This window comes from Osmerus mordax, chromosome 24 (genome assembly GCF_038355195.1).
Source record: "Osmerus mordax isolate fOsmMor3 chromosome 24, fOsmMor3.pri, whole genome shotgun sequence".
Taxonomy (NCBI): domain Eukaryota; kingdom Metazoa; phylum Chordata; class Actinopteri; order Osmeriformes; family Osmeridae; genus Osmerus; species Osmerus mordax.
Genome location: NC_090073.1, coordinates 2,995,948 through 3,011,094, shown reverse-complemented (window position 1 = coordinate 3,011,094; position 15,147 = coordinate 2,995,948). Strand labels below are relative to the sequence as shown.

Genomic DNA, 15,147 nt, shown 5'->3' with positions numbered 1-15,147 from the left:
ACAGTAAGTACAGGGACATTCCCCCGAGGCAAGTAGGGTGAAGTGCCTTGCCCAAGGACACAACGTCATTTGGCACAGCCGGGAATCGAACTGGCAACCTTCAGATTACTAGCCCGATTCCCTAACCGCTCAGCCACCTGAACCTATGACTCCTATACTGTCATAAACAACCTGACACCTCCCTACCTCTCCAACCTCCTCCTCCACCACAACCACTCTCAAGCCCTGTCTAGGAAACTAGATGGAGCTGTATAGTGAATTGTCTTTGTGTAACTGTGTTAAACTCTTAATGATTAATCATTATAATGATTTTTGTTTAGTCATTTAAAAAACTCTTAATTCATCAAAGGAACAATGTCTCTCCCACAAATTTCCATAACATCCTCATGGTTGTATCTCCTTCCTGTCATGCAGTTTCAACGTAAATAATAAGCAACCACATTATCTAAATCCAACATGCAAATGTGATTGAATGTGTAACTATTAGTTGTCCCTTGAACATGATTACAGACCTCAGTGTCTCCAGTTTGCAGAGTGGATCCTCCAGTACAGCAGAGAGCAGCTTCATGCCTGAATCCTTCAGGTCACTGTTGCTCAGGTCCAGATCTCTCAGAAGGGAGGGCTTTGTCTTCAGAGCTGAAGCCAGAGAAGCACAGCCTTCCTCCGTGAGGTGAAGGGCTGGCAACCTGTAGAAGGATCATTACAGGATTACAAACAACCTGAATTCAGTCAAGACAATCACGTATTAGATTTGAGCATTTATTGTTACATGACATGGACATGTAGGTTTAACTTTGGCGGAGTGGATGATCTAAGGGAAGCGCTCCCTGCCTCCTCGATGCAACACATCCGTACATGACATATGAGGCAGGGAGTAATAGAGATATAATCTCCCTGATGGATAGAACATAGAACAGACAGACAGCACAGGGGAGAAGGGGATGGTGGAGGGCAGCAGCAGCACTGATCATACAACAACCGGGGTGAGTGTGTGCGTATCAGCGCGTCTTTTAAAGACGCCGTATCGGACGTGGCCCAATGGATATGCGCTGCTAACATGGGTGTAGTAGTGGGCGGAGGAAAGGAAGGTGGCGTAAGACGCCTTACGTCCCCGACAAATGGATGACGCGCGCTGCCCGATTGCCCTGCCTGAACTAGCTGTTCTTATACAGGTCTTGTGACAGACTGGATCCCTCAGCACCTGCTCACACAGCGCACACCTGGACTGGTCCTCTGCCAGGACAGCTCTGCTCCTCTTACTGCAGAGACATGATCCCATATGAACACCAGTCTCTCACACACACAGACACAAAGACACAGCACACACACACCACACACCTGGACTGGTTTAACTGAAGGCTTCCACTAGGAGGAGACGTCTGTGTTCTAAGCTCACATTCAGGTAAGCTGAACTAGTTAGAGATGGTGTTTGTGTCTACAGGATGGTATCTCTCCAGGAGCAGGTTTATCGTGTAAAACTACAGGATGGTATCTCTCCAGGAGCAGGGTTGTGACACATATATGTAAAGCAACATTGTTTTGGTGATGTGGGCCTCAGACACACACAGATGTTTGCTCCAGTTATGACCCTGCTCCAGTTATGACCCTGCCCCAGTTATGAGCCTGCTCCAGTCATGACCCTGCCTCAGTTATGACCCTGCTCCAGTTATGACCCTGCCCCAGTTATGACCCTGCTCCAGTTAGGACCCTGCTCCAGTTATGACCCTGCTTTAGTCTAACCCTAACCCTAGTTCTGCCACCAGAGTCAAGAGTTTAGTCCTCCCCTCTACCAACAACTGTACTAAAAGACTGTCTTCACAATCACACCTCCTAGCCCACATTACCTGAGGAACGGTCTCTGGCTTGTTGTTTGTTGAGATGTTGACCTTTGTAAAGACTGAATAAACTTTTCAAACTCTGCTGAGATTCTTGACCAGTTTTTGTACTTGGAATTTGGAGAAAACTTGAATACAAATACACAACAGCAGGTTGTGCTCTGACATGAATAAGAAATGCTGCATTGATTCATATGGGCCCAAATACATTTAAACACTATCATTATAATCACAAACAAACTATAAGACAAATATATTATAATATAGGAATGCTGAGTCCCAGTAGAGACAGCTTCTTCACAACATGTCACCTTCATCACATAACATTGAACACCATGAGAGGTCAGTACATACCCTTCCTCATTAGAAGGTCCTCCTCCGTCACTGAAATTGATAGGTCGATCCATAGACCTGGCACTCTTCATGGACACACAGCTGGGTACAGGTGAGGCTGGTCTCTGCTGTCTCATCCTGTCAAACACAACAAAGTGTCTTACAAACATAAATCACTAAAGTAGACACCACAGATAAATCCTTACTTACTGCCAATATGTGTTGCTAAAACGATCTTTCCAGACTCTGTATCTCTCACAGTGAACCTTTACCACATGGTCTGTAAGTTACCCATTCTGTAGTGTACTTGTTTACTCAAAATCACCTTCAGTACCATAACAAACTAAATATTGACAAACATCTATTACCATTAAAAACATTAAAATCTGACATTCCCTCCTGGATCTTCAAATGAATGAGAGTCAGACAGGCAGGGATGTGATGAGGGATACTTTAGTATCCACAGTCAGCAGCTCTAACCCTGTGTTTTAGTAGGGATGTGATGAGGGATACTTTAGTATCTACAGTCAGCAGCTCTAACCCTGTGTTTTAGTAGGGATGTGATGAGGGATACTTTAGTATCTACAGTCAGCAGGTCTAACCCTGTGTTTTAGTAGAGATGTGATGAGGGATACTTTAGTATCTACAATCAGCAGCTCTAACCCTGTGTTTTAGTAGGGATGTGATGAGGGATACTTTAGTATCTACAGTCAGCTGCTCTAACCCTGTGTTTTAGTAGAGATGTGATGAGGGATACTTTAGTATCTACAGTCAGCTGCTCTAACACTGTGTTTTAGTAGAGATGTGATGAGGGATACTTTAGTATCTACAGTCAGCTGCTCTAACCCTGTGTTTTAGTAGAGATGTAATTTAGAGAGATACAGGGACCATGAATCAGGATAGGCTGATAGGTCAGATCTGGTACAGGGACCATGAATCAGGATAGGCTGATAGGTCAGATCTGGTACAGGGACCATGAATCAGGATAGGTTGATAGGTCAGATCTGGTACAGGGACCATGAATCAGGATAGGCTGATAGGTCATATCTGGTACAGGGACCATGAATCAGGATAGGCTGATAGGTCAGATCTGGTACAGGGACCATGGATCAGGATAGGCTGATAGGTCAGATCTGGTACAGGGACCATGAATCAGGATAGGCTGATAGGTCAGATCTGGTACAGGGACCATGAATCAGGATAGGCTGATAGGTCAGATCTGGTACAGGGACCATGGATCAGGATAGGCTGATAGGTCAGATCTGGTACAGGGACCATGGATCAGGATATACTGATAGGTCAGATCTGGTACAGGGACCATGGATCAGGATAGACTGATAGGTCAGATCTGGTACAGGGACCATGAATCAGGATAGGCTGATAGGTCAGATCTGGTACAGGGACCATGGATCAGGATAGACTGATAGGTCAGATCTGGTACAGGGACCATGAATCAGGATAGGCTGATAGGTCAGATCTGGTACAGGGACCATGAATCAGGATAGGCTGATAGGTCAGATCTGGTACAGGGACCATGGATCAGGATAGGCTGATAGGTCAGATCTGGTACAGGGACCATGAATCAGGATAGGCTGATAGGTCAGATCTGGTACAGGGACCATGGATCAGGATAGGCTGATAGGTCAGATCTGGTACAGGGACCATGAATCAGGATAGGCTGATAGGTCAGATCTGGTACAGGGACCATGAATCAGGATAGGCTGATAGGTCAGATCTGGTACAGGGACCATGAATCAGGATAGGCTGATAGGTCAGATCTGGTACAGGGACCATGGATCAGGATAGGCTGATAGGTCAGATCTGGTACAGGGACCATGAATCAGGATAGGCTGATAGGTCAGATCTGGTACAGGGACCATGAATCAGGATAGGCTGATAGGTCAGATCTGGTACAGGGACCATGAATCAGGATAGGCTGATAGGTCAGATCTGGTACAGGGACCATGAATCAGGATAGGCTGATAGGTCAGATCTGGTACAGGGACCATGAATCAGGATAGGCTGATAGGTCAGATCTGGTACAGGGACCATGGATCAGGATAGGCTGATAGGTCAGATCTGGTACAGGGACCATGAATCAGGATAGGCTGATAGGTCAGATCTGGTACAGGGACCATGGATCAGGATAGGGACCCATTTATGGAATAATTTACCAACTGAAATAAAAACACAAACCGAACTGAAAACATTCAATAGAAAGGTGAAACACTGGCTGAAAGAAAACCAAACATGTAGCCACTAAGTCAGTCATAAAGGCAGGAGCACACAGTGTGTCTCTGTTGTCCCTGTTGTAATGTATTGTGTTGTTACGTCCCTGTTGTAATGTATTGTGTTGTTACGTCCCTGTTGTAATGTATTGTGTTGTTACGTCCCTCTTGTAATGTATTGTGTTGTTATGTCCCTGTTGTAATGTATTGTGTTGTTACGTCCCTGTTGTAATGTATTGTGTTGTTACGTCCCTGTTGTAATGTATTGTGTTGTTATGTCCCTGTTGTAATGTATTGTGTTGTTACGTCCCTGTTGTAATGTATTGTGTTGTTACGTCCCATTTGTAATGTATTGTGTTGTTATGTCCCTGTTGTAATGTATTGTGTTGTTACGTCCCTGTTGTAATGTATTGTGTTGTTACGTCCCTGTTGTAATGTATTGTGTTGTTACGTCCCTCTTGTAATGTATTGTGTTGTTACGTGATGTGCTGTTGTGTGTAATGTGGTCATGAATCTGTGAAATGTTGATATACTAATATATTGCATCTGCTGCATGATTGTGTAACTCACACTATGCAGTAAATTGTATTTGCCTAACTTTTTAGAAAGGTCTGGCCAGGGACTGGGGTTGCAAATTAGCCAATCGGCTAAAAACCTTTTATGCAACACATCTACAACATTATCTATGTATGTAATAATGTGCGCTGCATTGTCCCTGACAAATAAACAAATAAATAAAATAGGCTGATAGGTCAGATCTGGTACAGGGACCATGAATCGGGATAGGCTGATCTGGTAGAGGGAGATACAGGTGTAGGTAGTCAGGTGGAGGAGAGCTGGAGGGAGATACAGGTGGAGGTAGTCAGGTGGAGAAGAGCTGGAGGGAGATAGAGGTGGAGGTAGTCAGGTGGAGGAGAGCTGGAGGGAGATACAGGTGGAGGTAGTCAGGTGGAGGAGAGCTGGAGGGAGATACAGGTGGAGGTAGTCAGGTGGAGGAGAGCTGGAGGGAGATACAGGTGGAGGTAGTCAGGTGGAGGAGAGCTGGAGGGAGATACAGGTGGAGGTAATCAGGTGGAGGAGAGCTGGAGGGAGATACAGGTGTAGGTAGTCGGGTGGAGGAGAGCTGGAGGGAGATACAGGTGGAGGTAGTCAGGTGGAGGAGAGCTGGAGGGAGATACAGGTGGAGGTAGTCAGGTGGAAGAGAGCTGGAGGGAGATACAGGTGGAGGTAGTCAGGAAGTGTGAGTTACAAACCTAACAAAGATTCACACAGGATTGTACCAAGTCAAACTCCCCCCTCTTTTTCTCCCACTTTCTGTACATGTGCTCCTTGTCCCTCCACCCCCCTTCCTCTTTCTCTCACTCCCCTTCTTAATCTCTCTCCCTGCCTCCCTTTCTACATTGGAGAGTTTAGTCTGATTCTCGTTTGGCTGGCTTAGACGTCTCTCTGCTACATTTCAGTCCTGTGCTGCTACATGGTTTCTAGAGAATGTCATGTATGAGGAAATGCAGCTGTTTTTAGCTTGGCGCTCCCAGCAAAAATGTTAGGTGTTCCCAGGAGTTGTGGGTCCCATAACTTAAAGGAATGATGACTAAATGAGATTACATAAACAAATTATGCACAAATCAAATGTACAATAACCCCTGATCATTCCAGAAATATGACATGTCATCCTCTAACATAATTATCACAGTACTGTGTTCTGTACTGTAACTCTGGATGTTCCTCGTTCACCTGCAGCCTGCTGTCACGGTGTGAGTGTGGGGGCTGGACCCCAACACAGGGAGAGGCAGGCAAGGCAGGAACAAAACACTAAGTGTTTCTTTTCCTCCAAAAACCTGGGCCAAGAGGAAATACTCACACGTACATAACACGATGTACACAACAAGGAAGTCACAAAGACTGACCAGGGGAGGAACCATAAATACACACTCGACCAAACTAGACACAGGTGAAACAAACTACGACAAACAAGCAAACTCAAAACCTCACACAGACTCTTAGCAAGACACGGGTGCAGGTAATCACACAGAGACCACAGGGAAACACGGTAACACTTTATAATAAGTCAACGCTTTTTGGCATTTACAAAGTGTTAACTAATAGTTAGTTAATCCTTTATAAAACATTTTGAAACATTAACAATACATTATTAAATAGTTAATAAGCTTATTATTAAATGCTATGTTAATCATTAATAAACACTGTTAAACATTATGGATTTGATTCATAATTCAATTCATAAGGTGTTTGATAACTGCATTACCATACTTTATAGACAGCTTGTTAATATAGTTGCAAACCAGTAGTTTATAATCTGTTAATGGTACATGCGCTGGTATAGAAAGCATTAGCAAATGGTGAACAAACCATTTACATTACCTTTACAAAGCATGAGTAAATAACTAACAACATATTTAATTATGTCTTTAATTAATGTACGCCAAGTCGAATACATGATGTACACTAATACTTAGCAGATGTCTTAACAACTATTTTATAAACACTTACTAATGATGCAACTTGTGATTAGTAATGCAAGTTATAAAGCATTTACTAACTGTTAGTTAAGGCTTTTGTGTTATTTATTAAGGTGTTCTTGTCCATTCTCAAACCTCACATTCACAAAGGTATCATAACAACTATTTTATAAACACTTACTAATGATGCAACTTGTGATTAGTAATGCAAGTTATAAAGCATTTACTAACTGTTAGTTAAGGCTTTTGCGTGACCTAATCTAAAGTGTGAACTATCTATGCCTTATTAAACATTTATAAGTTATTTATTAAGGTATTCTTGTCCATTCTCGAACCTCACATTCACAAAGGCTGAACATACGTTTCTCAAAAGGAAACAGACACAACACAATGTGATACACAAAATTACTATTTTATTGAAGTAATGACAGGCATGTGTCTTACTAACTACAGTACTTAGCTCTACTAGCCGAGAGTGACAGCGGTCGATACTTATAACCTCAGTTTGATATTTCCTGGCATGACCGAACGGTCGAGGTTAGTAAGTTGTTCATTATATGGCATTTTTAGCTCTTTTCATTTAAAACATGTCATTTTGTTCAGCTCTACTCAAGTCTTCACACGGTGTGTTTCAGGTGTTAGCACCTACAGTACCTAGCAACCAATCTGAAATCTGAGCAACCAAACCTAGCAATCTGCCTAGCGCTTGTCGTTTATCTCTCTGTGTTCACACTTTTCTGCTCCTTTAGAAAGTTAAGAATTTCCTCGTCGCTGTTGATGTCTTCATTGTCATCTGGATAGTAAAACTCCTCGATCTCGCTCATTGTGAAAATGACATCAACGGAGGGCAATAAGAATACGTATCAGACCGCAGGTCAATACGCGCATAGAATATAAAGACTTAATACGCGGCTGGCATGACTACCCATTAGCCAATCAGAACGCTCGTACTGTTGTTGCAATTGAACCAATATGCAGTTCTTATTGGTTCAGAAGACGTTCTCAAAAGAGTTGTTGATATGTTGCCTTGGAGATGTAGTGACGTCACCAGTACAAGTGCCGCTGATTGCTCTGACAAGATGGCGTCTGCTCCAGATTCGCCGTGTTTGATTTGGGATCTTCCCACATATTGTTGTAGTATATAAGAAACCAAATGTTTACTCTTCGACAGGTCAGCAAACGCTTTGTCGCCTCAATTTGTTAAAACGATTTGTTTGTTTGTAACCCTCGACCTACGGTCTCGGTTAACAAACGTTTTAACAAATCTCTGCTTTCAAAGGCGTTTGCAGACCTGTCGAGGAGTAGCTAAACATTTGCAGTTTATTACAGCCATTTAAAAAAAATAAAATACAGCTTTGGGTAACCAACTTTTATACCAATTCTACTGTATCGCTTCTTAATGGAAATAAAATACTATTTTATTACCCAGGTAAATAAATTAACAGCTATTTCTTCTAAAAAAACAAAAACACAACATCTATAGGCCTATAGTCTTTCTATAAATGCTTAATAAGGCATAAATAGTTCACACTTTAGATTAGGTCACGCAACAGCCTTAACTAACAGTTAGTAAATGCTTTATAACTTGCATTACTAATCAGAAGTTGCATCATTAGTAAGTCTTTATAAAATAGTTGTTAAGATATCTGCAAAGCATAGTGTACATCCTGTATTCGACTTGGCATACATAATTTAAAGACATAAGTAAATATGTTGTTAGTTATTTACTCATGCTTTATAAAGGTAATGTAAATGGTTTGTTCACCATTTGCTAATGCTTTCTATACCAGCTCATGTACCATTAACACCTTTTAAACTACTGGTTTGCAACTATATTAACAAGCTGTCTATAAAGTATGATAATGCAGTTATCAAACACCTTATGAATTGTATTATGAATAAAATACATAATTTTTAACAGTGTTTATTAATGATCAACATAGTGTTTAATAATAAGCTTATTAACTATTTAATAATGTATTGTTAATGTTTCAAAATGTTTTATAAAGGATTAACTAACTATTAGTTAACACTTTGTAAAAGCCAAAAAGCGTTGACTTATTATAAAGTGTTACCGGAAACACATATAAACATGAACACAAGCTGGGGCACGGCCGTGGGTGTGACACCTACATCACCTGCCCTGCCAGAACCCTCCTCTCTCTGTCCTGTCTCTGATCACCTGTCCTGCCAGAACCCTCCTCTCTCTCTGTCCTGTCTCTGATCACCTGCCCTGCCAGAACCCTCCTCTCTCTGTCCTGTCTCTGATCACCTGCCCTGCCAGAACCCTCCTCTCTCTGTCCTGTCTCTGATCACCTGCCCTGCCAGAACCCTCCTCTCTCTCTGTCCTGTCTCTGATCACCTGCCCTGCCAGAACCCTCCTCTCTCTGCCCTGTCTCTGATCACCTGCCCTGCCAGAACCCTCCTCTCTCTGTCCTGTCTCTGATCACCTGCCCTGCCAGAACCCTCCTCTCTCTGTCCTGTCTCTGATCACCTGCCCTGCCAGAACCCTCCTCTCTCTACCCTGTCTCTGATCACCTGCCCTGCCAGAACCCTCCTCTGTCTCTGTCCTGTCTCTGATCACCTGCCCTGCCAGAACCCTCCTCTCTCTGTCCTGTCTCTGATCACCTGCCCTGCCAGAACCCTCCTCTCTCTACCCTGTCTCTGATCACCTGCCCTGCCAGAACCCTCCTCTCTCTGCCCTGTCTCTGATCACCTGCCCTGCCAGAACCCTCCTCTCTCTGTCCTGTCTCTGATCACCTGCCCTGCCAGAACCCTCCTCTCTCTGTCCTGTCTCTGATCACCTGCCCTGCCAGAACCCTCCTCTCTCTCTGTCCTGTCTCTGATCACCTGCCCTGCCAGAACCCTCCTCTCTCTGTCCTGTCTCTGATCACCTGCCCTGCCAGAACCCTCCTCTCTCTGCCCTGTCTCTGATCACCTGCCCTGCCAGAACCCTCCTCTCTCTCTCTGTCCTGTCTCTGATCACCTGCCCTGCCAGAACCCTCCTCTCTCTGTCCTGTCTCTGATCACCTGCCCTGCCAGAACCCTCCTCTCTCTGTCCTGTCTCTGATCAGGGTTTCTCTCATGCTCAGGATACTCTTGCACTGTGCAAATGAAACATTCACCAATGCACAGAGAAACATGTGGAACAGGTTTACACTCAGGGGTGTATTGAATGAAGGTTTATGTCATTATGGGTTGTCATGGGCTAGCCATCTCTTTGAACCACAATCAAAAGCTGTTAGCACTAGCTCCCCAGTCTATACAAGACAAAAGCACTCTAAATATGATATATACATTTGATATGTTCATTTAAGCCCTTAATTACGCAAGTATTGTTTCCTTGTCAACTGTCATAGCCGGTCTCCTTCCCTGGTCACTGTTAACTGATAACACAGAACATCCTCTTCCTGTCAATCAACACAGGTGGGAGGTCCTTAACCACTGACTGACTGTGTTGCTAACACCTTTTAGCTTATGATCACATTTACAGACACACTTGACATGTTTAATGGACACAAAACAATGTTATATTGTACAGCCTAAGATCTATGCTGTCAAACAAAGACATCAGACCAGGGTTTGGAATGCTAATTTACTTAATCATAACCTATTCTGGACTGACAGTAAATCATCCACTCTCCACCATGTGAATAAACACCATTCTACTGACCTTTATAAAACTCTGGTTTCACCATCAGCCTCCTCTCTGTGCTCCATCTGGTTCTGTGTGTGTCTGACAGTAATGTACACTAACATACAGTACATATTTGAATGTGTAACACCCACATACATACACACACACACACACTTGTGTTTGGACCAGTTGATCCTGTTTGGAGTCTCTTTACTGGAACTTACTTCTGTAAGGGTGCATGCATGCCCCACCAAGAGGGGAGAAAGGGGGAGGAGGAGGAGATGGGGAAGAGAGGAGAGGATAGAGCAGGAGAGGAGAGGAGAGGAGGAGAAACAGGGTTAGCTGCTAACATCGGCTGGCTAGAGTGTGTGATGCTGCCTGAACAAAGTAGGACGTGGAACCTGAATAGAAGGACACTGTACTACAGAACAAGATAGGGAGGAGATGGAGGACTAGGTTCTGCAGAGAGAAAGAAAGAGAGGAAGAGAGACAGAGAAAGAGAGATACAGGGAGAGAGAGGGGAAAGAAAAAATAATAGGAGTGAGAAGGAGAGAAATACACAAAGAGACAGAAAGAAGACCAAGAAAGGGATTGAGAAAAGAGGGCAGAGAGAAAGGAAGAGAGAGACAAATAGGAGGGAGGGTTAGGGAATGAGAAATAAGAGGACAAGATTGGGAGGGAGGTAGAGAGAATTAGAGGGACAGAGAGATAAAGACAGACTCTGTGACTTTCATTGTAAGGTTCTGCAGAAAGACCAAAGGCTTTACCTTGGAAGATGCCACTAGTTTTATTTAGATGTGCTTCATGTATAAATGATTAAATGTTTACCAAAAATATTCTCTTCACTTTTTTGAAAGTGATGTTTGGAACTGACGTATTACATTTATGAACAAACTGATATAAATCTCTTATTTCTGAGAACCAGCCAGTCACTCCTCAACTGTACACATGATCCCTGTCCATGTTTGATGTCTATCAGTCTGTCAGCCTGTTCTGTAGAAACCATTTCATGTATGAGGAAATGCAGTGGTTTGGAACTTGACACTGACAGTAGAAATGTTGGGCGTTGCCAAGATTTGTAGGTCCCATGACTTATAAGAATGATGGGGAAAGAGACAGTAATTATTAAACAAACAAGTAAATATATTCTGTTTTATTTTAAGCTCTACTTAAGGGGGTGTATATACATTAAGTATAATTCACAATTCCAAACATGAACCCCTCACTGTTTGGAGTGTCATTACTAGAACTTCCTTCTGTAAGGGTATATGCATGGCCTAACATGAGGGGAGAAAGGAAGGAGGGGAGGAGGAAGGGAGGAGAGAGGAGAAGGAGAGAAGGGTAAAGAGGTGGATTTGAGGAGGACAGAGGGGGAAAGAGGAGGAGACAAGGCAAGGGAGATAGGGGAGGTGAGGAGGGGAGGAGATATAAGGAGGTGAGGAAGAAAGATAGGGAAGGTGAGAAGGAGAGACGGGACCTCAGACTATAGACAATACTCTGTCAACCATGTTTGTATAACTGTATGAACGTAGGTATGCATGTATGTATGTATGTGTATGCATGTATGTGTGTATGATTGGAAGGAACAAGCAATGATGAGTATGAACATAATGAATCAAACCTGTTTTTATGTTCCATCCTGCATCATAATTAAAGGTATCTATGCTAGCAGGGTGTTGTGTATGTGCTTTGATACAAGCTATAACCAAATGCTGACACAAACAAACAGAGATAGTAATTGAAGCACTGTTAAAATAGCACAGGTAAATCCTAGGCACAAGAGCACATATGGTACAGTGATGACCTCTGACCCTAACCCATGTGGTGAGAAGAGGAGCGTCCTCACCCACTTTGTCACAGGCTTCTTTACAATTATATATCCAAACATGCCAGTGAACACACACAAACAGGAGGCCCAGACAAGTGGTTCACAATGCAGCCATGTCTTAATGCTGCCCCCTAGTGGTGCTACACTTGTCTCATTGAAACAACAATGTCAAGACTTTCCAAGTGTTGTGGTATTAAGGACAGAAGATGGTTCATGTTGTATTGAATCCTGGTCCTGGTGGTTTAGAGTGTGGGACAACACATGGAGATACCTTGACATTTGCACACACCATTCTACAACTTCTCTCTCTTCAGCTTTTGCTTCTCTCGCTGTCTCTCTCCTCCTAACATGCATTATAAACTTTTGCTTTGATTGTCTGAGTTTCGTGAAGTGATTTAAGTAACGCATGTGATTGGACAACACATGGTAGTATGGAGCGCTGTCTGGGACATTCCCAGCTGCGCTGAGCCGGCGCAGTATGGGTTCATTTAAAATAACGGTAGCTTTATCAATATTTAATTTAACAATTATTTATAAGAAAAGTATCGAGGTCCAGATAGAACCTTTGTCGTTTCTAGTTTCAGAAGGTCTTAAGGAAACGCAAACGCTGTTTTGAATCAAATATAACTGTTTTTATTTGAGCTTGAAGCGAGTTACAATTGAGGAGAAGCAAAGCAGAAAGACACAAGCATATGTCCATACTACCATACTCCATACTACCATGTGTTGTCCAATCACATGTCTTACCTCAGTCCCACAGTCACAGAGACACAAGTGATCAGCCCACACCTGCGTTTGGTCATGACAGGGGCATGCTGGAGGGGCCGGCCTCTCTCTGTGTTCCCCTCAACCTGCCGGGCCTCTCCAGCCTCTAGTTTAGTGCAGTCTCTAACTGCATCCCAGATGGAACTACAATCTGGGACAGGAATACAACCTACATCTACGGTACCAATGTTCTCCTAACACTGGAAGGGCTTTCCCAGAGTCAAAGGGACTCAGACAGGGGGAGCTACTTCATCAGAAATAAAGGGCAGTTAAACATCCATTTCGTGGCACATTTCCATCATTGTTGCACCCACTCGTTCATCCTGATATTCAGTTAGGTCAACAAACTCCCGGGATCCCAAATACACCAGGCATTCCGCTTCACACATCGGGCCGTATTGTTTAGTTCTATTTCCAGGCACACGCATCCATTCACTCATTGTCTCTTCACAACTTTCCCACCCTAAATGAGTGAACGCAATATACAGTTGCTCAGGTTTTTCCTTGGTGCACACATAACAGTCTTGTCAGTTATTCATTTTTCCTGTATACACAGTCCATCTGTACCATTGGTTAGCTTGAGCTCGGTTAAATAAGACACTGTTATCAACTTCCTTCTCCCGTACCAGTAGGTCGGGGACAGGTATTACACCTTGAACTACAGGCAAGTGTTCTGAAGCAGGTGGGGGCCTCCTGGTAGGGGGTGGTCCATATCCCTGGAACTCTATTCTATACATAGTTCCATGTTTGGGTGTCCATTGTAAGCTCCCATGTGTTTTCCTCCTTTGTGATGGTGAAGGTGCTCTGTGACTCGCCCCGTGCTCTCAGGGTTTCCTGTCCTTCCTCTCTTGCCAGTCCACATAGACCATCTCGCCCGGCCTTCACCCTCACCTCTCTCGTCAGGTGAGTCTCGCCTGGACTGAGAGAAGGAATGTGAGAGAACATCATCACAGGATCCTGTTCCAACCCTGCCTGTCTCTTTAGTCGTATAGGGGACTCCACATCTGGTGAGACAATCTCACACTGGTCTCCAGGGTCCACCTTTCCCATGGCTTGGGGCAGTTCATGTGGCCAATAGTTTGGCCTGCAGTTTGTTAAGCTAAGGCCTGTAACCAGGGTAGATCCTACAATCTTCCTCAACGCATCCTAGCCCCACACTCAGATGCACTGGTCCTTCAGAGATCATGGGAACACACATATGGGTCTGGACAACGGCTGTATGGAGAGAAAGGACTCCCCTTGATCAGACGGCATAAAAGTTCCTCTGACTTCACATATTTTCTTCAGGGGCGGGCTTGGTGTTAAAAGGAGGATTCCAGGATGGAAAAGCAGGGTGAGGTTTGCTCTGCTCTGAGGGACTGCTGTGGGTGCTTCTCCAAATACATCTTTTACTTGATATCAGTTAGCAGGTCTTTCTTTGAACTCACTTGTGTGCTGAGATAAGGGTGAGTGCAGTTGGCTCCTTGCCCGTGTTATCTGTCCTCGTGTTCTCCAGACTCCCCCTGGATGAACCTGAGCACCGACTGTGTTCACAGGCCAGAGGACGGGGAAGAAGAACACTGACAAACGTGTTGGAATGAGAAAGGCCCTCCTCTGCCTCAGCAGGTAGACGCAAAGCAGGGAAGTCACAATCCTTGTTGTATTTTTGGCCAAGCTCGACAGAAGATTGGCTCTCGTCGCACACGTGAAGAGGAGATCAAACCCTGGATCAGGTGTATACTAATGTAGCAGACGCATACAGAGCCCAGGCCTACCCCCATCTAGGTCTGTCAGACCACCTCTCTCTTCTGCTACACCCGCGTTATACACCCAGGATCAGGAGTACGGGGACTACAGTCAGAACAGTGAGAGCATGGCCAGAGGACGCTATCCCTCGGCTCCAAGACTGTTTCCACCACACAGACTGGGATGTATTGAAAGGGCACGGACACTCGGGACACCTTGGATAACCACACCTCCGCTGTCTTGGATTACATCTCCTTCTGTGTGGACAATGTAACATGCTGGAGACAATTCCGTGTGTTCCCAAACAGACAACCTT

General features: G+C 44.1%; 2 protein-coding genes across 2 annotated transcripts in view; both read right to left on the bottom strand.

Moving 5' to 3' along the window:
- LOC136933035 (NACHT, LRR and PYD domains-containing protein 12-like) overlaps positions 1-15,147 on the bottom strand; it is a 179,852-nt gene that overhangs the window by 45,756 nt on the left and 118,949 nt on the right. The window lies entirely within an intron of this gene.
- Positions 1-15,147, bottom strand: part of LOC136933037 (NLR family CARD domain-containing protein 3-like) — a 172,109-nt gene that overhangs the window by 107,154 nt on the left and 49,808 nt on the right. Inside the window, 1 exon segment of the mRNA XM_067228408.1 lies at positions 2,190-2,306. Coding sequence (XP_067084509.1) covers positions 2,190-2,306 — 117 coding nt within the window.